The 25,320-nt window shown below is 39.8% G+C and overlaps 1 protein-coding gene across 3 annotated transcripts in view; it reads right to left on the reverse strand.

The window, feature by feature from the left end:
- Positions 1 to 792: 792 nt before the first annotated feature.
- The window catches only part of arap2 (ArfGAP with RhoGAP domain, ankyrin repeat and PH domain 2), a 131,129-nt gene continuing 106,601 nt past the window's right edge, over positions 793 to 25,320 (reverse strand). For all 3 annotated transcript variants that reach the window (XM_014996748.2, XM_014996747.2, XM_014996749.2), the window contains exons 26-34: positions 18,554 to 18,628; positions 17,927 to 18,044; positions 13,991 to 14,119; positions 13,021 to 13,154; positions 11,786 to 11,868; positions 7,914 to 7,949; positions 6,972 to 7,035; positions 2,013 to 2,138; positions 793 to 1,913 (exon numbers count right to left, since the gene is read on the reverse strand). In XM_014996748.2, coding sequence (XP_014852234.2) covers positions 1,563 to 1,913; positions 2,013 to 2,138; positions 6,972 to 7,035; positions 7,914 to 7,949; positions 11,786 to 11,868; positions 13,021 to 13,154; positions 13,991 to 14,119; positions 17,927 to 18,044; positions 18,554 to 18,628 — 1,116 coding nt within the window. In that variant the 3' untranslated portion in view covers positions 793 to 1,562. The remainder of the gene's footprint in view (positions 1,914 to 2,012; positions 2,139 to 6,971; positions 7,036 to 7,913; positions 7,950 to 11,785; positions 11,869 to 13,020; positions 13,155 to 13,990; positions 14,120 to 17,926; positions 18,045 to 18,553; positions 18,629 to 25,320) is intronic.

Here is a 25,320-nt window from a genome sequence, read left to right on the forward strand (position 1 = left end):
GAATACGTCCAGAAAACCTCCAAAATGCGGTGCCCAGGAGGTACTCTGATCGGATGGCTCGCCTCGGTCGACTCGTTTTGGATGCAGAGCAGGAGCGGCTCCGTTGCGAGGCCCCCCCCATTGACGATGGAGCGCTACACCCCCTCACCCTTACAGCGAACACTCGTTTTGATGTTTGTGAAATATTAACTCTGTTAGACCTCAGTAATGCAACTTCCTTCCCAGAGTTTTCAGACTGTTTCCTCTGTGGAGGATAACAGCTAGATTAAGGAGACTTTTAAAGAACTCCTTCCACCGCCTGACGATGATATCCTCGCTCCCCCCTCCCTCTAGAGTTTTCATCACACGCAACTTTTTCTCCAGTGCCAAATGAAAAGAAAGCATTTATGCTTTCAGTATCTTGCATGAAGTTGTGGCGTTCATGTGGTTCAAATTGACAGCATGCTAAGCAACTTATTTTCTAAGGTGCTTCTTACTGAAACCAGTGCAAAAAAACAAACATTTGACTTTTCTATTCTTGGTGTATGAGCAACGTTGCGTGTTGTCCCATTACGTGAACCGCACCGGCATGTGAACCATGATGGTTGAGTACAAATATATGCACCATTACATTTTCTTATCAAATGCAGTAGTCAATCAAATAGGCTCACGAGGTACACTAACACTGTAACTTGAAATCAAGCTAGCATTTTACATGAAAATCCTTGAAGGTGAAACGGGAACGAAATACTGAGCAGATGGAAATAAGTAATCATTAAAGATTAAATTGTTCACTAAAACACCACCTCAAAGCATTTTTCAGAGTTTATTAATATATTCATGCTGTACATTAAAAATACATTTGAGGGCAGACAGTTTAAAGTGGTTTCCCACTTAATTATAAGCTTAAAACACCTCCACTTGTATAGTTAAAGGTTATTGCATAAAAGTCACCTATGAAATATAAATACACGTGGCGCGTTAAGTCTTCCCCTCCTGCCAGACGTGTTGCATCGTGTTTATAAAAATAAGAATCTATTAAAAGTTCCAACTTTTAGAATTTTATATGCAGCCATGCACAAGGAACATTTAAAACTGGTGCTTAAATTAAAATATAAGAAGCACTATGTATTATATATACACACAAACTTACAAAATACATGTTGAGAGTCTTCAATAAAAAAAAAAGTCCTAAAAATGCTCTTAAATACTTTGTACCACTATTGTACAATTAAAAACAAGCTTCTTTAAAGAAACGTTTCAGGCATTAAAGTAAAGGTGGACATGTTCAAGCTAACTTTTGATTTGTAATCCTCGACAGGATTTCCTAGACTTCTCTCAGTTTCAAAGATCAGCGTTTTAAATCACACCGTGTAGTGCTTTGGGTTAGTACCACATCCGCTGCATCTCCCACCTTGTGCATCCGCTTTCAGCGTTCAGAATCAAAGTTTAACAGCAATGCGCGGGAAAGAAATGACAACCTGGCTCTTTCCAGCTAAAACTGCAGTTATGTTTTGGTTTTTTCTTCTCTTCAACCTCTGCACCAGTCGCATTTCAACTACCAGGCTTCTTTTCAACGTTTGTCATTCGGTGGTCTTGCGAGCATTCTTGCTGAGGACCAAGTTCAGCTCGTTGAGCAAGTTAGGGGGCATGGCTCCCCCAACGCCTGGTATGGGCTTTTTGCAAGGCGCCTTGTTGCCAGTTTGAGGTAAAACCGGCAGTGGCATGGGCTTCGTGTGTCTCGGCACGGCTGGAGGTGGCAGCCTTTGAGGCTGGCAGATGTCCACGGAGGTTCTGCGCTGAGGAACCTCTGGGGTCTGTGACAGGTAGTTGGGCTTTAAACAATTGGGTATGGTGTTGGTTTTGAGGTGAAGACCAGAGACTCTGGGTGTCCTCAAGTCAGCGTCTCCAAGAGAAACCCTCCTGTCTGTCAACTACAGGGGGAAAAAAGAAGAGACAGTTGTTCTTTTGCATCTTTTAGACAACAACATGTGGTGAGATGAAGATAAACTAAGTCTGAGAAATTGACTTGCCTGCGTGGTGAAGGTATGGTTGTATGACGGAACCTTGCTGGTTTCTGTTATAGCGCCTCCTCTGGATGTTTTGAGATCGGCAGTTTCTTTGAAGCCACTGGTATTCATCTGGAGATCAGACCCGTGCTAAAGAAACAGGAAGGACCACAAACTTCAAGAAAAATAAAGACCGTTTTAAAATTAACCAAAAAAAAAAAAAAAAAAAGAATCTCAGTTTTGTTCAGGTGGTGGTTATTAAATGTTTGTGTGAAGTTTATACACATATAAACTTCACACAAGTTAAGTTGTGTGGACTTGTATATATGTCCACTTAATATATAAGTGGACATATATTAACTGTCCACTTAATATATGGACTAAAGTTGCAGCACAACTATTGTCCTGTGTATTATGTATTCAGAAGTAAAATACTGACAGAAATCTGCAAGTAGACTCACTGAGCAGAAAGACTTTGTGAATTGTTGCAAAGCGATTAAATTGTCACATTGTCAGGGGGAAAAAATAAAAAATAAAAATAATAAAAATGATATCCTCTCCAACCTGCAGGAACAGAAATGTTATGCTACACTTTGTGGATTTTGGAAATGACTTTTAGCAAAGTTGCAGCTGTGACGCAAATACAGATTGATACAGACTGATGTGTGGCGATCCAGATGGTACATCATTCTTTCACAAATCAAGCGGTAAGCAATGAAAATCGTGACTGGCCGTTTCTCTGAGGTAACCAGGAGAGAAAAAAAAAAAACCCAATCCGAACCGCAGCATCTCTTACCGTATAGAAACACTTCAGGGTTTGATAAATGTGCTTGCTAGCTGAAACTGACTTCTATTTTCACAAATTAATTTGCAATTCCTCAGAGCTCCGTTTGATTATACTTTGGTTTAAAGAAACGGGGATCAACATTGATATCCTGGAAGTGAAAATTAGCTCTAAGTTCAATCTGGGCGCTGATTTTTCCAAAGACGGGGCAACAATCGGGTCCATAAGGTGAGAAAGACAAAGATGCTGTAAGCTGGAACTTACACTTTCAGTTTTAGTGCTTTCTTTATCAGGAGATGCACAGCCCATTGCTGCGGAATAATAAACTCGTCTGGGGAGGAAGTCGGAGAAACTGCAAACCCTAACTTCCATTTTTATATCTTTATAGCCAAAAAAGAAAGAAAAGAAAGTGCTTTCTTATCTGATTCTGAATCCGGCGATACGGGAGACACCCAGGAGAACAAACGGCTCGTGAGCCAGTTTGAACCAGAGAGTTGTAAACAGCTGCACCGCTAAAAGAGAGCTTCGGCTTTAAGAGCGTAACTCAGAGACGTCCATAAATATTAGATGGCATTACTGGATGAAGAATGCAGCGTTTGAAAAAGAATCGTACATGCTAATATATCTGAATAGTTTAAGTCTGCAGCCTTTTCCTTCCATTCAAATTTTCATCAATTTGCCTGGACGGCACTGAGTGAGCAACCGGCCTCTGCAAGAATGCGCTGTGGAGGGTCGAACTCATCATCACAACAGGACAACTGTCCAGTCAGCACTCTTCCCTCAGTCTGTGTCAGCCATAACATGATGCAGCGCTAAACATCTTTCTGTTCTTGATTGATTGATTTTATATCGAGATCAAATTTTCAGTGGAACTCAACTGAAATTAAAAAGGACATGAGTCAAAAATAAACAGAAGCAAAAAGCTTCAAATGAGAGACGTCAGACGCCCCCTCCTTTTGGAAACCACGGCGACCCCCTCGGTCCAACAGGAGCCGTGCATCCTTAACAAACCCTCATTTTCCCGCTGCGAGAACCTGTCCTTGGACCTTTACACCCTCCTCCCAGCCCCTCATCAATACCATCACTCATTACACCTCGCAGTGGAGTGAGATCCCACCAGCGCTGGTCGCTATGGAAACTGTGGGAGTACAACGCTTGCTAACAGGTAATGGAAATCACGAGAAACCCGAAGCCTCTTGTCTTCCTACTTTCTGGTGCATACGTTTCCCTTTGCCCTTCGCACGGGGGTCTGGTGTCCTTCCCAAGAAAGCTTCCCCGCTGGAAGCTGACAATCCCGATGTTTAGAGGATTTAGGAGGAGAATCCTAATACTTTCAGCCCACTCCAGTCTGCTATAGATTTAGCTGTTGCCGAGCTAAAAGCGTCTCCAGAGAGCAGGGAAAGAGTGCACTGAAATAAACACCTTTAAAACAAATACTGCCTTTCCCTTTAGATCAATCTCCCCTGACAGCGTTGCCCTTTTTTTACTCGCCAACCCAAACTAAAGCACTAAAAGGCTTTTACAGTAAGTACCCGTGATAAACAGCACTGTGCCGCAGACAGGTTCCCATAAAGGAGTGCCGATACTGATTAAATGTGCTGAGCACACACACACACACACACACAAGAAAAAAAAACAACAACTTCAGTTATTTAGATTAAAAATGAGCGGAAAAAGGGGATTTCGCTTATTTATTTTAATGAGAAAATACGAGTCGCAGCAAGAAATGTTAGGAGGAGACAAGAAGAAGAAGAAGAAAAAAAAAATCTCGAGAATATGTGGCATCCATGGCGGCTCTGCCTGCGTTTGCTTTGGCCTGCATTATTTATGTCATATGTGCTGCGTCAGCGGCTGACAGTGACAACACAGCGCTCTGTCTGGGGGCTAAGCACCACAATGTGATTGTTACAGTCGCCTTGACCTTATTTTCACAGCTTTTCCACATAAAGTGATTTATGTCATTGTTGAGTGACCTCGAAAAACTTTACAGTCCTCGCCCTGCTTTATGCGTTTAATGTGCCTTAGCAGCGCTGCAGAAATGACTGATTGGGGGACGAGGGGGGAACATGTGATTCATTTATTTACACCTTCTACTTCTAACAACTTTAATAGTGAAAGTACATTTATTCAGACAGTAATCCAGGGTTGTTGTTTTTTTTCTCACTCAAATAGGAGAGGGGAAGCACACAGCCATCTTCAAAAGCTTTGGTTGGCAAGGGGGACAAATATTGTGCTTCACAAACTATTCAGCTTTAGCGTATGTGACGACATTTCACACTGTACTTAAATTATTGTGGCAAATAATCGGATGCACATTAATTCCCACCTTTTCCGCCTTGAACTATTTCATTCACAAGGGAGGAAAAATTGTGTGATTTTGCTGTGATCAGCTGAAATGACTTAATCAATACACTCAGCCACACTGTGACGTCCAGCTGGACGGCAACGCAAACAGAACATCAGCCAATCATATGTCAGCGACTCAACGCGCTCAGGCATCAGTACCTGCTGAACTCGACAGAGTTCAAATCGACAATTAGAGTAAAGACGAAAGCGTGCGTCGCGTGGCTTTGAATGTTTCACGGCTGTCGGTGCAAGAAGTGCTGAATATTTTAGAAACCGGTGAATGTTGCCCAAACATCTGTTGGGGTTAGAGAGAAACCGAAGGGAAAACGCGCAGCGGGTGGGCACCAGTCGTGTGTGGACAGCAGCTCGAATAGCTGCTTGTTACAAACGAGGTACATAAAATTAAATCTCTGAGTGTGTGGCCTATTGAAGCAGATAAACTACAGCAGCAGAAAACCACACCGGGTCAATTTCTTTGTCAGCTTAAAAAAAAAAAAAAAAAAAAAGTGATATTGAACCTATAACTTATGCAGGCTCAATAAAAGAAAAGGTCGATGTGAGGTTGGAAAGCTTTGTCCGGTCAAATGTAACGATTTTAACCACCACGTTCAGATAGCAGGGTTGGAATCTGGAGGAAACGAAACGACAGCACGGATCCATCTGAACTTTTCGGGCCAGTGGAAGTGGCCTGATGCCCTACTTCTACTTTTAGCAGGATGACGCAACATGTTACAAAGCTCAGATGATCTGAAAGTGGTTATTTGAACAAGACAGTGGGCCTGTAATAGTCTAAAGGCTTTTTCTCTATTCGCCAAAAGAGATGAGATGTACGCAGCTAAAAACTCAAGTTCAACGTCACGGATCTTCAGCCACCAAATCTGCAGGAACTGTGTGATGCCACCGTGTAAAAAAAAAAAAATCTAATGTAAATCTATGAGGAATATCTGGCACAACGCTCTGCCGCCGGTGCAGAGCTCATTCAAAACTATCGGCAGCACGTATCAGTGGAGACTTTTGTACAACAACCTTGTGACAGAAGGGTAAAAGACAGATGCTCTAATGAATCGGCGTTCCAGTCCAATCATTTGTCAGGGGAAGAAAATATAAGGGAGTAATGCTGACATTGAAGCTGATCCCACTGTGGCGTTAACCTCTAATCCAACAAAGTGGGCTCCCTCAATATTCTGTCCAAGCTGCAATAAATAAATAGTGGGATCAAAACGTCCTTCAAAAGCAAGTTCTTCAAACAATTCAACTTCACTTTGGAGAAGCTAAGTGTATTTCAATGCCTGATGAAAGACAGCGGCAGCACATAAGTGGTTACATTTAATCAGTTATCTTCCCCTAACCTTATATTTTTATTTTTTTATTCTGCTCATTTTTAATCTAAATAACTGAAGTTGTTTTTTTGTAATACTTTTTTTTTTTTTACTTCGACTTCAGCAATACTGTTTTGAAGTAGCACTACCCTTACTTGAGAAAGAAAATTTTTTTTTTTTTTTTGAAGGACCAGAACCTAAAAGGTACTTTTAAAACTTTTAAAGTGAGTATGATTACATGATTTCAACGTAGAAGCCTTATAAACAAAGGCTTTTTTAAAATCTTACTTCAGCAGATGTTTTTACTTCTACTTTTATATAAATATAAAGACCACGTTAAAAAGCAAAATTACCTTTTGTTTACTTTGAAAGTAAAAGAAAAAAAAAAAAAAAAATCAAACCTTTCCCCCCCCCCCAAACCACAGAAAAGTCATTCAAAATTGTTCAAATGTATGCTTTTGGCTGCTTTTTAAAGCGTTTGCGTTAGCAAAGCGCTAACGTGTCCTTGATGTTTTTAGCTGCGACAGATCGTACCTTCAGAGCGATGATGTCTGCCACCCAGCTGATTTGAGTCTCCCTCCTGTCACAGCAGAAGTGCCTGTGGGGGGGGGGATGAAACTTGGTCACATCACTCACAGATATTCACCTATTTTCTACACGTCGCTGCACATTATGTCTTCAAAGGGAACACCTCAGGTATTATCATAAGTGGAGTTGGCAAGAGGCGATTCACTATCATTAGCAGTCACCCAGTTGAGTAATTTATCAACCCAACAGCCCGGATGTGAATATGTATTTCATACAGTATTTAAGTGAAAGCACCAATAATGTTTTGAAAATGCATTTGTTGCATGTTTGCTTGTAACGAATACGAATGCATGTTCCATTTATTCTATGATAGAGGAAAGGACACAAGCTGAATTCCAATGCAGATGCAGTAATGGTCTACATCAGTCTACCTTTCAATTATATTCATTTTCTCTGCAGGAGAAGCAAAATTACATGAAGGGAAAAATCTGTGATTCAGTGTATCGAGGCATAGGCCGTTTGAAATTAGAATGTAGTCCTAACAAAAAAAAAAAAAAAAATTAATTAAAACTAAAATGAATTCGGGTGCATGCTCAAATTAATTTTTGGTGTAAGGAAAGAGCCGAGAAGCTGCCATACAGCTGACCGAAGGCTTCTTTTATTTTCCCATTGCTGTTTGATGGTAATGTTTTGATTTTCAGGAAAGATTTTAGAAACTTGATTCATGTTACTTTGTAAAGTGTTGGACTAATAATCAGCTAGGCTCTGCTTTCATGATTCCCACCACCAAACTGATTCTTATCACCCATAATGAACCCATTTAGATCATGAAGAAATCTCCGTCTTACTCACAAGATTTTATTTTATTTATTTTTTTCCCAATATTTTACAAAGAGCGAGTAAAAAAAACAAAAAAAACACAGCTTTAAGTTTTTGTACAGGACTCACCACTGATGTTTATCTGTGTAAACTGTGAAACCCCAGCTGTAAAAAGAAGAAGAAGAAAAAGAAAAGACATGGATCAGATAAAGCAATGTCTGTGCCATTAAATCCAAGAACACATTTGTTAAAACGGTAGATGGTCTCAACTTATATGGCGCTCTCTAGTCATACTGACCACTCAAATTCACCCATTCACATTCACAGTGCAAGACTAACACTCAACCAACTGATTAACACAAATCCCCAAACTTTAAACCTATAAAAGTTGTGAAGTAAGTACGGTACGCATAGGAAAAGGTCAAAACCGTGAAGAACGGATCAGAAAAAAACTCATTTTGACCACCTGCTGCTTAACTGTGCAATTAATTAGAGCAATTCTGATGCATATGTTTATGCATGAGCACCCAATGTCCTCCAGGCAAAACACTATGCACACGCGGCATTTGCTGCTCATCTAAATAAACCCAAAAGTACGGAGAAACATAATGTGTAGACAAGTTAGGCTAAATGTAAAACCTCTGAAGCTTGGAGTTCACTGTACAACACGGCTAGAACCAGACGCTTCCACGCATCAAATAAAAAGAGACATCAGTTTTTTCTTTTTTTTTACCCCCCCTCACTGTCTGAAGTAAAGTCAGACCAAACTTCTCTTGTTTTAGGTCAGAATGACCAAAATTAGAACCAATTGCTAAATGCTACAATAATGAAAGGAAGAATTTGTCAAAGATGTATTTATTGCTTTCTTCAAATCGAGAAGTTCACATACATCGTACAGCTCAAAAAGGAGATGTGTTCTGTGTCCAGAATGGTGTAAAGCACCAAATTTCTGTGCTTCAGAAACTTTCACTGCTATACATTAAAATGGGCAAAAGTGTGACGGGGAGAACAAAGCGGGGAAAAAAAAAAAACAAGAGGCAGGGACTGAGAGCCTGCAGCTCCACTCCTGCGAGTTAAGGCAGGCGATCCAACGTCGCATCACAGTAGGCCGCTCGCAGACAGAACCCTCCCTAACGAGGTACTGAAGCGCTGGCTCTACCCACCCTCTCAACACAACTCTCTCCATTTTCCTCAGCACTCCGTCTTTATTTCTTTATTCACCGTAATACCGCTCCCACTGCCCACTCAACAGTACATTTATGATACCACGCTGCACCATCCTCTCTTTTCTGTCCCTCTTTGCCTCCCAGTCCTTCCCTCTTATCTGTTTTTTTTTCTCCCTGTGAAGCCCTGAACAATGCACCGCCACTCGCTGGACTCATTTTTCACACTTCCCCCGGCTCTGAAAATTGTGACACGGAGAAAATTATGAGGAATTATGAATACGCAACGCGAGTTATGGGGCTGGTTTCCGAAAGATTCGCTCTTTGATTCAGCAGCGGAAACCCGCCGCTGCAGCTTCGGCACGTGTCGTAAGCTACGATAACAAATTAACCATTCGCATTTGTTGAAACAGATACGCCAGTCAAATCCTTCTCGCCAAAGTTTAAAATGAACTGGTGTGCTATGTTTCCTAGGAGGAGGCAAAACTTTGTCAGCTGACAGGAACAGCAGTAGTAGCTGCACATTGCTAAAATCTTGATTGTATTTAGACACATCACACAAAGATCAGAAAAACATAAAAACGATTTAAAACTGTTAGTTTTATCTTTATTTGAAAAACTTAGAAGTGAGGGAATGAAAAAAAAAAAAAATACAGACACAAGTGTCACAGACTGCTTGCTTACGAGCAAACGACAAACATAATTTGTCCTCGACAAGGAAACTGGTGATCCTTTCCAACGTCAAGTAGCTTTAGACTTTCATTTCACAGCAGCTGCAGACACACTTTAAAGGGAACAAAGTTCATTTTGCCGCATTCGGTTCAAGTTCTCTAGGTGAATGACAATGTCATGTCCCGGTGTTCTCAGGAAATGCCAACGGCGGTCATGAATCCTCTCGGTGTGTTCGCGCGCTACGTTGTACGTACATCTGGAATTCTAATTTGCTGGGAATTGTTTAAGAAGACGCGCCGTCTCCGGAAGATAAAACTGTCAAGATCCGATCTGTTTCACAACAAGAGACGTTTCTCTTTAAACTGACTGCAAGTCTTTTACAGCGTGGTGAACACCGCTTTTCACTTCAGAAGGACTTTCCCTCTCTTGGATGTTTCCTTTTTATTCCCAGTCACGTTACTGACATGCTGCAAATTTTCCTAATTATTTGTGAAATGTTCCACGGGGCTTCTTTTGAACCTCACACAGTTTTATCGCGCTTTTGCTGGCTTTGTTGCAGACTTTTTTTGATCTGTGTTGCTGGAATCAAATCCTACATAAGACAAAAGCTCACAGAGGTTCAATGTGTTTCTTTTGTACATTTTTTTTATTTTTTTTTACCGTTTATAGATGTTTTTAATTATATATTTTTTATATTTTCAGCACATACACTCTCCGGTATTTTTTATATATTTTTTTTAAATCAAGGTAATTAAAAAGAAGCTATTAATTTTAATAAAATGGATAATTTACTTCACAAGAAACGGAGTCAAGCAAAGGCGAAAATAGGAATATATAGCAACTGATATCATTGTTGTGATATTCACCAATCGCCATTGCAGAATTTTATAACATTGAGCTACCTTATCCAATACTGACTGGATATAGCGATATTGCTCTGCTAAATTTCCAATATATTGTACGGGTTTATTTACAGTGAGAAATCTAACTGAAAAGCTGAACTTGAACTGCGATAAACATCTTGTATAGTACTAAAGTCTCCTGGAGAATAAAAATTGCAGAAGTTTATTTGCTGCTGCTAACCCTGTGCAAGATTAGAGTCGGAAAAGTCAAATAAAAGTCGAGGCGATGGGCTTTTTCTGCAGATGTTAGGCTGTTGCTACTTTTCCCCCCTTCGATGTTGTTCTCCTCGTTTCTCAGCGTTTCAACTTTATTCTTGAAAACATCAACAATTTTCAGAAGAGAAAAAAAAAAAAATTAACCACTATTTTCTTTTCTTTAAGCGAACTCAACAACCCTTTTCCTTTAAACAAGGCCGGGCAGAATTCAAAATGTATTTCGCCACCGGGCAAAATAAAGAGAAGAAGAAAACGGTGAGGGCGTTAAGAACCACGAAGAAGACCTTGCATTGCGTGAGTTGCATGGCAGTCAGTTATAAAGCATGTTGCTCCAATCTAGAGTTGAGCCACAAGACTGGATACGCAGGATGATGAGGGATTCAATAGCTGCTAGAAAATTGCACTAAACTCTGGCATTTTACAGTCACCAAATCTCCATGACAACCAAGTAGATGCCAACAGTGATGTCAGAAAAGATGCACTCCCCTCCACCCCCTACTGTCGCAAATGTCAACATGGGGAGCTCACTAAACCCAACTGGGACTGTGACGGGAACTGTGCGGTTCGGTCAGATGAGAACAAGATTGAGCTTTTATAGATGATCCAAACAACAACAACAACAACAAATGTGGCCACTACTTGTATACTTCAATACATCACCAACATACTTTCCCATCAGCTGTTTGCTCACAGATTTGTCAGAAAGGTTCGTGTCATTCAAATGCAAAAACTGGACAATTAATTAACGAAGCATTCTACCGTGAATCCCTGACATTCATATGTTTACGTTAAAGCTCATTATTTAACGCCTCCTTGCTCACATGTTGCTCCAAATGTTCGATCTACGTCTATAATAACTTTTAATTGGATTTCTGTCAAAGTCACTCCACTTCAGCTGTACTAATTTACCTCACAGGTAAAAGATAACAGTGAACACGCAATGCAACAAGTGCAACCGAGATAAAATTCTATATATATACATTTTTTTTCCACCCCCGTTTCTAGACATGTGTAGACTTCAGAATTCAGAGAAAATGTTACTGCTCACTTGCATGGAGGTTTGAGCTTTTTCTTCAGGCCCAGGTAACATTTTACCATCTTCAACTGAATCTCTTTCTCCGCTTTAGTGTTCTGTACAAAAAAAAAAGAGAAAAAATAGAAGAAACATTAGAGGACAAGAGAAATAAGACACAGATGAACATTTTGGCAATAAAAGCGCATGCAAAAAGAAAACGCGACGAGCTAAACTAAAATCACCAAGTAACAATCACAGAAAAGGCAGCAATCAGTTTGAATCATTATCGGCAAACCCAATCCTCCGACTGCCAAAGAACAAAGTGAAGGAGAACAAAGCAAACAAAATCAAAGTTGGAGCTTTGCTTCTGACACCTACACATCAAAACCCACACCCCGTTCTCCGTTTCATCCAGCGTAATTTGCACTAAATACAGACCTGGCAATAATTACAGAGGCCAAAGAATATCAATTAAATTGCAGTAACACTTCTAATTTACCTTGTATTTATGCAGTAATTAGCCACATTCTTCTGCAACCTCATATTTAGAGAAACTCGCAGAGCAAGAACTCCCCTCTCTCTTTCTCACACACACACACGGATATATATATATATATATATATATATATATATATTTATATATATATATTGTTCCTACTCATTTTGCCTCCTACCTACACCACCCCCTCCCACCCTACAGGCAGCCCTTCCATCAATTATTAACACTTCTTCACACTCCTTTACGAATCCCATGTTTCAACTGCAGAAATGTGCTGAGAAGAAAAGCCCTCCAGGGAACTCGATCCTGCTGGTCCTCTCTCCCGCAAATTCTGCATTCTTTCTTTTTGTTTAAAAAAAAAAAAAAAAAAGGGTGGGGGAAAGAAATATGGAGCCTGCTGCCATCAGTATGTTTTATTTTCCTCTGTAATTTAAAAATCTGAGAACTCCACACTACGCTCAGGGATATATGAAACAGATACACGAGATGTCACAGGGACTGGCTGGGTTTGGGTCTATTAGGTTGCAGTGATGTATTCTCCACTACTGTAGAGCTTGTGTTTTTTTTTTCCTAAGAAGTTTCTAAACCTTTTTTTTTATATATATATATATTTCCTTGGGATGTCAGTCCTCTAAAGGACTAGGATTCGCGAGCAAGAAAAAAAAAAAAAATCCCAAATGGTTGAAAGTTTTTACTGGGGATATGTGACAGCGTGTGAAGCTTATACTAAAAAAAAAAAAAAAGGGGGGGGACGGAGGGGTTTACTTACTTTGATGTCCCTGTAAAGAAGCAGTTTCTCTGAACGAAGTACAACGTACTTGTCCTGGAATTTGTGACCCGAGAGCAATTTGGAGGATCCATCGCTGAACTTCAGATAGTCGCTCTTTAGAAACTGTCTCGGATCTGTTGGGGGGGGAAAAAAAACAGTACTGGAAACATGCTGCAGAACGTGAGAAAATAGAGCATCTATAGATTTAATGTGCCTCGCAAACATAAAGCTAACCGTAGAACGTCTCCACATTCAAATGGACTTTATTGAGATTTTATGTTGCGCTTAAATGAGAAGTGGAAGTAACAAAAATCTGAAGCGTATAGCATGCATTTGAAATGAGCTCCCTTGAGTCAATATCTTCCACTAAGTTTTGTTGAACTTTGGGAGTGTGATGAAGCTAAATTAGTTTTTTCAAAAAATTAAGTCAGATTTCATATAGAACATCTGGGAGTCTCTTTTTACCATTACTTATTCATAACGTTTAGCCAAATTAACCTAGTTAGCATTGCTTTGAATATATACATCTGTAATTTAGTTATAATTTAGAAATGTGATGTATATTGATACTAATTTCATTCTAGTTTAACATTTATGTCTGTGTTGCAATAGTCACAGCCAGTCCTTTTCGTTCTAACCAACGGTTCCACAAGTTAATATCTATTGATATTAGCTAACGCTTTACTTTTAGCGTTAGCTAAATTAGCAACACCTTTCCACTGCTTATTGGTCACTTTTTGGCGGTGAATCGTTTTGCTCTTTACTTACAGATGTCACAGTATTGTACTAATCCTTCATTTCTTCTGGGCAAAACACTCAAAACATTGTGCAAACATTGGATCTCGTGACACTTTCCTGAGGAGGATTTTGTAAAGTTTTACTGATAATAAACACAATACCACAGTTTCTGGTCGCACAGTGACTAATGCATGGGATTTACTGTAAGGCCTTCATTGACGGCACACTTTACCTTTTCCTCCAGCCATTCTTTTGGCGCCTGCAAATTTCTTTATAACAAGAAAAGCAGAGCTCGGGCAGTCCAAGGCGCTCCACTCCAGCACCTGCTCAAGAATCTTTTCGCTGTGGTGCAGCGGTCGCTCTGTCGAAAGAGAACAACAAACCTCGTGATCAGTCATTGTGATGGGGAACGTAGCAGATCCCCCAAGAAGCGACAACGAAGCCATTCCCGTCTTCTGACCTCGCTCGAATTCGACACGCGAGGCGCCAATTCACACCCAGGACGAACACATGTAAACCAAACGACATTATGATCTTGTTGTTCCTCCCATTGTCATTAAAGAGCAGTTTAAATTATCTACATCATATCAGGAGCTGATTATAAAAACACACTCATGTGAAAAATAGACCTATTATCTCCTCCTAATTGGTGAACAGGGGTGCATGCTGTCAGCCAAAAAAAAAAAAAAAAAAAAAAGCTGATAATTTGTGTACTACCTCCTCTGCTCTGATGGTTCCATTTCTACACCCCCGTGTTTTTCATAACCAAAGGAGGTAAAGAGAGCCACAGTGGCATAACTTATTAATAACACAGAGCTCATCTCAGAGCTGGAATCTCTGCAGACCCGGGCCGCGGAATTAGTTCCTCTTTTCCCAACAAATATTAGCTCCCCCCGCCCCCTTGTTTCTGCCCATTGTTCTCGTTAACCGTGCTTCTCTGAAGCTATTCACCAAGATGACTAATTGACGTACTCCCTCTCCCCCTCTTTGTGGTTTTTACGAGCAAAACCTGTCGAGCCGCAGCCTTTCAGAAATGCCTCGACTGTTTATCCTTCCCGAGACGTGCTGGTTTTGGCGTGGAAAATATTCGGATCTGTCAGCAAATATATAAATATATACGTTTAGCATTCAACACACCTTCGCTGTTCGGAGAGGACGGCGTGTCCTCTGGAACTTTTTTTTTGAGAAGGAAAATAAACAGAAGAGTGAGGTGTAAACTCCAAGTGAACTGATGAAAAGTGCACGGGGGACGGGCGAGCTAAGCAGCTTTGTGACGAATCAGACTTTCCTCTTGGCGCGGTTCTCTTCTACGATCGAATGGGGAAGTGTGAAGCACAAGGAGCTGTCGTTGCCTATTAACGTGAGATGAGGCGGGTCAGCTCTCTAGGTCGATCATGCAGGAAAGACGAAGGCAATCTATGACATACGACGGCACCGATGATTAATTAATGTGCATATCATCAGACCAATGATGCTCGGATAATTTCTCAGCGTGCCGCCGCCGCGTTCACACAGACGCCGGTTCATTAAAGAGATGGCATAATCTCCTAATCGACAGGCCAACGAATGAGGGTCTGTTCTTTCCACGAGCCACGCAACAAAATGCCAACCGTAAACGGTAACGTGACGCTAATTGGACACAAAGCGGACCACAGGAGAAAGTTTAAAGCTTGGGCGTTTGTTGTTCAGGGATTCAGTGAGTTTAATTGTGGGATATATAATTAATTATTCTGTGAATATAGTTAGGCTACGATGTGATGCATTTAGGAATGCACAAGTGCTGAGTACGCGTTTTATGTCGGGAGTCAGTGATATTACAGAATCAAGTTTAGAACAGATATATTTCCCTGCTGGTCATCTTTTAGTATGATACCTGGGAAAAATAAATAAATAAATAAAATCAAAGGCTTGTTAAAAAACCCCCACCTACTTAGAACCAGTTATTTAAAAGAAATTGCATATGTTGAGGATGGAGCGAGAAAAATAGTTCTAATCCAAACAATATCGTATTTTTACACATTTATTCAGACCTACAGAGAAGTTACTCGTCAACTTTTGACACCTCGTCTTCTCTCGCTGTCTGAAGGTGAACTGGACCAAACCTTGTAGGTCTGTTCACATGACCAAAATACTTTTTTATTAAATGCCTCAATAATGAAAGAAAGAATATTTCAAAGATGTGTTTAATAAGGTCGACATACATTTGCACAGCAGCTGATAGAACGGTGTCAAATACTATATATATATATATATATATATATATATATATATATATATATATATACATACATACATACATACATACATACGTTTCATATTGATCTTCAAGTGAAATAACTAAGGTTTCCAACCTTATATACCACATATTCAATCTTAGGTGATTTAACACTTTGTGCACATTAACTAACAGTTTGCTACCCAGTTACTTACTTGCTTAATAGTTAAATAAAATGAACTAAATGCATGTGTGCTGTAAATCTTGACCTTGAGTTACAACATAAGGTAATAAGTTCACTAAGTTTAAGAAACAATGTGAAGTCCTCAGAATAATAGGAAGAATAGGCACAAAATAATCTTTTAAAAGTCAAACCAGGCATCAGTTTATCGAAGCAGTCGACTCGGCTCCAACACCATTTAAATTACAAAAAATATTCTAATTTTCAAAAATTTACAACGTTTTCCAAAAATGTTGTAATTCCCTCTTAAACATTATTCCAAAGGAGCTCGGTCTTATAAATGCACCAAGTATTCAAAGCGGAGGAGATCCTGCTGTCCCTGACGACATATCTCAGCATTGACTAAGCGTCCTTAGCCCAGGTTTGCAGAACGCACGAGAAAAAGTCCATGCAGTGCTTCGAGCAAAAAAACAAAACAAAAAAATCCCCCCCAAAAAAACACTGCAGGACCTGACAAAATTAATCATGAAAGCTATTTTAGTAATTATATTTCAGGTGCAAAAAACAAAGAGGACTACTGAAAAAACAGATGTGAATGAAAAGCACATTATGAGACTACAGTGGAAACATTCTGTTTCATGTAATGACTGACATTGATGAGAACAATGAGAATTTTTTTCTCAATATTGAATCCTAACCGGCTGAGGTCAATTAATAGCGACCTTAACTGTGGAAAGTGTTTTAGATGTTGGTTTTGGATTCTTTTAAAATCTTATGAGTCGCTGTTGGACTTTTGGGGAACTGGTCAGCCAATCGCAGGTTCAGTACCGTTCCACGTTTTCTTCATTTCCAGAATGATGCATGTCACTGACTTTGCTTCTCCTCTTGATTCATTTACTTTTCTTAATATGGGCATAATGTGTTGCTTTTTGACTTTATGCTGTCAGACAGATTCCATTTAAGCAATTTCATTACCCTAAAGGTCACATAGTAATCAGGCACTGCTGTGGCGAGTGAAACTGAACTTCACTCTCCAAAGCTGTGGGCTAACACCATTTCCAAAATAAGACCAGGTTCATTTCAAAAGCTTTTATATGTTAATGGAAAGAAGTAAATCATAATTTGAAAATCATTTTGATATTTGGGCAGGTTATCAGAAACTGAAGAAATCTGCAAAAGGGGAAATACTGTTTCACAGCACTGTAACTTAGGCCTAGCTGAGAATTTCAGCGAAATGTATTCAAAGAAACTATAATATAATATGGACTCATATACAAAAAGGTTCTGGTTAAAATACAGCTATGCGATGATAAAAGATTATTGTGTTTTTAGATATTTTTATACTTTTAGATGTAAACATGTTTTATAAATGAGCCTGAACTGAACTGTACATGAATTTTGATCTCAATATGACTACAGCATTTCATTGCAATACTGTCTAAATAAATTCCACTTATTTGAATTGTAGCTGAACCAAAGTTTCTGCTTTGTAACTGGAGTCAAATTAGACCCCATTTTCTTGTGAAGTGCCTTGAAAGAAAATGTGTTTTTTCTTCTTTGTTCTAAATAAAAAGTGTCTTTTTTTTATGCCAAAGTTGTTTATTTCCTGACTTCCTTGCTCTTCTAAGCCTTTTTTTCTAGAACGCATAATTTAATTTGACAAGTCGTATCATACATGCCGTATCAAGCACCCCTTAATACGATGCAACCCGAATTGCACCATTAGAGTGATATTAATAAGCAAAAAACAAATAACAGACAATCTTGCATACCTAGTTCTCCATTTTCTATAACTTCAAAGGTGGTCCACAAGTCATCTGCCTTAAAGGTGTCGCTTCTCATACTCAGCGCAGTTTCTGCGAGCTCGCAGGACCGCATGCTTGGAGAGAGCTACCACAAACAAAAACGAAAATAAAGGAAAAAGTGTCACAAGGAGAAAATACCATAAAAAAAACACATGGATTTATGCAAATTGATTCATTGTACATGACAGAGTGAGCCAAAAGTATACCTATCTCAACAAGGAGAAAACTGCCACCAAACTTTTCTCTGCAGCTTTTATCTGAACGTAAACCCTCTCAAGGATTGCGGCAAACATTAGACTGGGAGTCTGTGACCTTCAACTGCCAGCGCCCCACGGAAAACGCAATTACTTGCACAATTTACGCAGATTTCTTTGATTAGTTTGTTTTTGATTCATTTCAGTGGCAGTAATCCCACCAGGTTAAACCACAGATGTCTCAGCCTTGTTCCATCAACCTCCATTTATTGTTCAACCCACTCTTTCACCCTCGACAACCTCCATCCCGCTCTTGCTCTCTCTTACTTCCCCCCTCCCACCCTTTTACATCGGGGCTTCCACAAAGCAGCGGCCTATGCATAAAGACACACACGCTCACCTTTATTAAGCAGCACTGCTCCGGCTCACGCTTTTCCAGATACACCTCGAAGATCAAATCCCCTGCTGGGCAGAACTGGAGAGAAAGGATGAGGGAGGGGAAGAAAAAAACAAAAAACTGCATCAGTCAAGTGATTTGTTGCTTTGTTTATAGAAATTCAGCTCCAACGCGGTAAAGCGAAAAACTAGAGAAGAGTGAGAGAAATTGCTAAAACTAATTGTGGGAGCCAGAGGGGTTCTCTTCAAAGCAGGAGGCAAAATAAAATGTAATGTGAATAAAAAGCCAAACTGACTAAAGAAGAAGGGGCACAGGTCAAAAGCTCCAATCCAAGTACAAATCTTTACTCGAGTGTCGCATTGAAGCTAGCTGAGTTTGAGGCGATTTAGAGGGCACGACTGAAGACGCGCGTGTTCGCTCCCCTGCTTTTGTTACGACAGGAAAAAAAAGGTTAAGTGCCAGAAAGTGGCCCTGTGGTCGATAAAGACCCTCGGGTCGGAACAAAACCTAAAAAGTCTAATAAATAAAAGGTGTTTAAAAAAGTGTAGGTTTATGAAAATAAATGAAAAAAAATTTTTTTTTGGGGGGGTGGAGGGGTCGGGGAGTGTTCACTGTTGAAGAAGCTAGGGAAGCGTTGAACGCTAAAGCTACTGAAGCCAGATCCAGCTGAGCGGGAGAATAATTCAGACATGTGAAGAGCAGAAGAATCATGTTTTATAAAAAAAAAAAAAAATCTGGATGTTTACTTCATGTTGAAACGGTAGTAAGAATTTCTAATCCTACATTTCACCATGGTGGTCGTTTTATCGCTGCTACAGTAATGCTAGTTTATAAAGCTTAGAGAAAAGGAGGCAAATGAAGCTGATAAACAGAGCAGAGACCTGCAACACACAGAACGTGCTCAATAGTCAATCCCACAATTTCTCACTGCTGTGACTCATTGTCATCTACCATTATTTTGTTTCTTTTACCACAGCAAAATATGTTCAACCATATAACAGTCTGTCAATATTGTGGTTTTAAGGAGTTCTAATGCTTTTGCATGACCCCATCTACAACTATCTTGGCCCCTTTTCATTGTTTTTTTTTGTTGTTGTTTTTTTTAATTATAATCAGGATTTTAACTAATGAGGATCTTACTAGATTTTAATGAATGAAAAGTGGGTGGAAGAAGCTCTCAGATATTCTGATTACAATTGAATCTTTTTCAGTAACTTGAAATCCTGATTGGTGCTCTCTGCTCTTCTGCAAGAAATCACACAAATCCGAGTCGTGCATCTTGCACGTTTTCAATTGAGTGACCCCTGTATGTTTTCAAGGACCAGAAAAAAAAAAAATACCTGATCAAAATAGGCCCGGTTTAAATGTACATGTAGCTGATGTAACTGATGTGGACTTATCTTTTCCAGCTTGAGACTGCCATTGTTAAACAGTAACATGTAATTCATTTGCATAAATGCCGACACGCCTTCCTAATGTGTCGGGTTAAAATTCCCTCAAGTCAAATACATATTTTTAATAAAGTTGTATTCTAGACAACGATGCCGTGTTTCCAAGGTTTCGGGGACTTTGGAAACCTCTCTCACTCTCTCTCTCTCCAGAAAAATGGAGAACTAAGTGAGCATGAAGAGGTTCCTTTTTCCTTAGCTACCTTGAAATTGCAGTTACATTCCCTTTGTCATTTCAATGGGCAGGTGAACTGAGGTCCATTAATGGCTTGAGCTGTCTTATAATAAGAGGGATAGGGGCCCCTCCTGACTCCTGTGGCCCAAAAATGACTCGGAAATTACAGTCATTTAAACCAATGGAGCAAAAAGCTGTAATTGGGAAAATGTCACATGCGGATATGGAGCCACGTTGTTGCGCTCGGTTCTCTTTCCCCCCCCCTCTCCTTTCTGTTCACGTTTTGTGTGGAGGCCTTAAGATCTCTTTGAGACCGCTGAATCGGTGGCGCAGCGAGTGGAGGAAATTAGACAGAATCAAGGCATTTTTGTAGTTAATTAAAGCCAACGCCGTGCTGGTCGTGAATGCAGGGTATCGATTTTAGAGTCAGTGCGAGCTTAAAAGGCATGACACTGCCTTGCTCCTCATTATATCGCTGATTCACTTTACTCCTCACTGTACACCGAGCTGTCCTGTCCTCTAAAGGATGCTTGCCCATTCCCTTCCATTAAACAGAACCTTTCAGGACCTTGCCTGCAGAATGCAGAGCTGTGAAAATGTGTTTTGCTTCCTTTCGGATTTCTGCTGTTTTTTTGTTGTCAATTTTTAATTGCGTCATTACATCACAACTAATTGTTAAATTAGCCCGAGACAATCTGACGAACACAAACAGAAAATTTTATTTGATGACAAAAACAAGAAACAAAACGATCAAAACCTTCTCAACTTGGCCCCAGTGTAAAAAGAAACTACCCCCTTTGTTAAAACATTGGGGTTTTTTGGGGGTTTTTTTTAGAGTTATTAGAGTATGTGTGTTATTATCTACAAATTGAAACAGCGGCGAACGTCATCACAAAATCGCTCCAAAGGTACATCACTGACTCGATCCAACATCTCACAAAAGCACATCTGAAGAACTGCAGCCGCTCTTAGCTTTGTTATCATCAGTGTTCATGATTACATAATGAGAAACAAATACTTCCTTTTGCCATAAAATGCTGTTCACGACTGAAAGGACATTTGGTAAAATATTCGTAGGTCTGTTGGGATACAACTGCAGCTTTTAGAAGCTGAAATAAAACTAATTTTGAGTCAAAATTGACAGTGTTACCGTCGTGTTCTGGGTCTGCTTTGTTGCTTTAGGTCCGACTGATGAAGCCATGAATTTTGCTCTATTTCCTGAAAATACAGGAGGAGGTTTTCTAGCCATCAGGTCAGAAATGTGACCTTAACCACACTTGGGTAGTGCAGCAGGACAACAAACCACATCACACCGACTGATTCATCTCTGACAAACATAAACTGAAAATCTAGTGGCCAAGTCAAAGTCTGGTGCTGCTAAGGTGCTGCTAAAAACCCTTCAAATCATAGAACCGTGATAAATAAATGATACGGTGGGAGGAAATACTTATTCAAAAGAGTCTTGCTGGATTGGCTAACATTTTTTCCACCAAAAAAATTTAATCAACATTTCAAAGCTATTTATTGGATTTACTTGAATGACCTTTAGAACTAAAATTGGTTTGCAAAAATTTTAGGCCAACAAGGAAGCGATCTGCAACATGTTTAGCAACCTTTCAGTCCAAAAACGTCAAAGATCTCCAGACGGTTTTCCTAATTGGCGGTTCAGATTCAATATTTAGACAACTGCCAGTGAATCAACATTTGCACAAGCACTGTTTTCTAATATTTCTCTATGGCTACAATAACACCGAACGGAAGATTGGCATGGCATGTCAGCACTTAGCTGGACGTGCAGCTGAGTGTAAGTGCAGCCTAACTCAAAACAGCTGCAGAGGTAACTAAGCAAAGAATAAAAGCGACTTAATGGCTCATTTGGATTTTGCTTATGCTTCTTTTTTTATTATTTTTTCCTAAAGAGAATTTGATTGTGATTTCTGCAACATTTTTGTTGAGAAACTGAGGAATTTAAAGTCACTTCGCTTGCCAAGCTGGATCTGAAGTAAAGATATAAAGCAGTGTTAGCATCAGGATGCTCCACATTGTGTGAGGGAGGGAAAAGGATGTTGCCCACAATAAGAAATCTGAAGGAGGAAGGTTTAAATAAATTAAGTAGGAGTAAGCCAATTATCCAGATTTGTACTTCAGTAGATGGTGTTTTTTGCAATACACAGCTTAGTAGGAGTTATTCCCGGTACGAGTATGAATTTGGCTTCATAATATATTACAAAAGTGGTTAAATATTTAAAGAATTTTAAAAAGTATTCCCAGAAGCATGATCTTGCACTCAAAAACTGCTGCAGTTCAGTCAGCATTGAAGATTCTTAAAAAATAAATAAATAAAAAATAACCTATCATATCCACATCCGAATGGTTTCACTCAGGCGCAGAGGCTTGACCATACAAATCTCTAGATATATAAAATCAGAGATTTGAAAAAAGAATGTACAGGATCTAGTGGCCTGGACAGGATGAGAGAGATTCCCAACACCGGAAATCGAACCCAGAACCACAAACCTCTGCACATCCTGCACGGGCTCTACCAACTGAGCCACACAGCGCCCCCTTGCTGCAGATAGCTGAATGAACTGGAACTACCCCTACCCCTAAAGGACAACAAATACTGCACCACAGCAACCTAACGAAGATGGAACACATATAATGATCTGCAATATATGACTTTATATGGCAAAATCAGAATTGGAAACTCACCGTTTTGGTAGTCATAAGTGCGGCGCTACATTGTTATGGTAAATACGTTTATCAAAACATAAGAAAACACTCATTAATGTGACCGTTACAGCTACATCCGGAATTAAAATGATTTTACAACATTTGCTGAAATATTGCAGCAGAAAAAACGGCTCTCACGTCTTCGATTATCTTCAGGAGACAAAGCGCCACAAATTTTAAATTTGAGGGCCTTACATAAAACCTCGACCTCGATAATGGCTCCAATGAAAGATAAATTAAAAAGCTAAAAATGAAATATAATCTGTTATCGTTTTCTGTCCAAAAAAAAAAAAAAAAAACCCCACAGCCGAGTAAATCAGTGATTAAAAAAAGGAGCCAAGTGAAGTTCTGCTTTATGTGACAGCTTATATAGGCTTCAGACACACTATAAATAAATAGGAAAGCACTGCGAGTCCAACCTTTATAAACCTGTGGGTGGCAAATTACATTTTCATAAACTTTTATCGCATTTTCAGACGAGAGTGGCGAGGAGATGCTCTGCAGCAAAATGGAAGGATGCAAAGAAAGAAAAAAAGGCATCTCAGTCTGTGGCTTTGGTCCCGACTAATATTTAATGTAAAAATTCTAGACTTTTCTAGACACAAACAAGTTCCACTTTGCTTTGAACGAACATTTAAAATATACAGGTGCTGGTCATAAAATTAGAATATTGTGATAAAGTTCATTATTTTCCATAATGTCATGATAAAAATTAAATTGTCATATATTTTAGATTCATTGCACACCAACTGAAATATTTCAGGTCTTTTATTGTTTTAATTTTGATGATTTTGGCAAACAGCTCATGAAAACCCAAAATCCCTGTCTCAAAAAATTAGAATATTATGAAAAGGTTCTCTGAACGAGCAATAAAAATAATCATCTGAATCAACAAAGTAACTCTAAACACCTGAAAAAGATTCCTGAGGCCTTTAAAAACTCCCAGCCTGGTTCATTACTCAAAACCGCAATCATGGGTCAGACTGCTGACCTGACTGCTGTCCAGAAGGCCATCACTGACATCCTCAAGCAAGAGGGTGAGACACAGAAAGAAATTTCTGAACGAATCGGCTGTTTGCAGAGTGTTATATCAAGGCACCTCAGTGGGAAGTCAGTAGGAAGGAAAAAGTGTGGCAGAAAACGCTGCACAACGAGAAGAGGTGACCGGACCCTGAGGAAGATTGTGGAGAAGGGCTGATTCCAGACCAAATTAAATTTTCATCTCCATAAAACTTTTCAGCAGATGGAAGCATGAAGTGCTCCAAAATCTTCTGATAGCTGCTGCATTGATCCTGCCCTTGATAAAACCCAGTGGACCAACACCAGCAGCTGACATGGCACCCAGACCATCACTGACTGTGGGTACTTGACACTGGACTTCTGGCATTTTGGCATTTCCTTCTCCCCAGTCTTCCTCCAGAGTCTGGCACTTTGATTTCCGAATGACATGCAAAGTTTGCTTTCATCCGAAAAAAGTACTTTGGACCACTGAACAACAGTGGTCCAAAGTGCTGCTTCTCTGTAGCCCAGGTCAGGCGCTTCTGCCGCTGTTTCTGGTTCAAAAGTGGCTTGACCTTTGACCTGGGGAATGCGGCACCTGTAGCCCATTTCCTGCACACGCCTGTGCACAGTGGCTCTGGATGTTTCTACTCCAGACTCAGTCCAATGCTTCCCCCAAGGTCTGGAATCGGCCCTTCTCCACAATCTTCCTCAGGGTCCGGTCACCTCTTCTCGTTGTGCAGCGTTTTCTGCCACACTTTTTCCTTCCTACTGACTTCCCACTGAGGTGCCTTGATATAACACTCTGCAAACAGCCGATTCGTTCAGAAATTTCTTTCCGTTTCTCACCCTCTTGCTTGAGGATGTCAGTGATGGCCTTCTGGACAGCAGTCAGGTCAGCAGTCTGACCCTTGATTGCGGTTTTGAGTAACGAACCAGGCTGGGAGTTTTTAAAGGCCTCAGGAATCTTTTTCAGGTGTTTAGAGTTACTTTGTTGATTCAGATGATTATTTTTATTGCTCGTTCAGAGAACCTTTTCATAATATTCTAATTTTTTGAGACAGGGATTTTGGGTTTTCATGAGCTGTTTGCCAAAATCATCAAAATTAAAACAATAAAAGACCTGAAATATTTCAGTTGGTGTGCAATGAATCTAAAATATATGACAATTTAATTTTTATCATGACATTATGGAAAATAATGAACTTTATCACAATATTCTAATTTTATGACCAGCACCTGTAAATATACTTATGTAATTTGTGAGAGTGTTTTTTTTTTGTTCTCAATGTAAATGTGAATATAGAAAGTGTTTTTGTAAAAGAAGAAAGGAAGGTTGAATTAGTGCAAATAAGCACAGCGTCAGTCTGGGATCTAGTCACACGAAGTCATGCAAGGAAGGAAGCATCGACAGA

Source organism: Poecilia mexicana, unplaced genomic scaffold, assembly GCF_051168715.1.
Source record: "Poecilia mexicana isolate PSO_F unplaced genomic scaffold, ASM5116871v1 scaffold_18, whole genome shotgun sequence".
Lineage (NCBI taxonomy): Eukaryota > Metazoa > Chordata > Actinopteri > Cyprinodontiformes > Poeciliidae > Poecilia > Poecilia mexicana.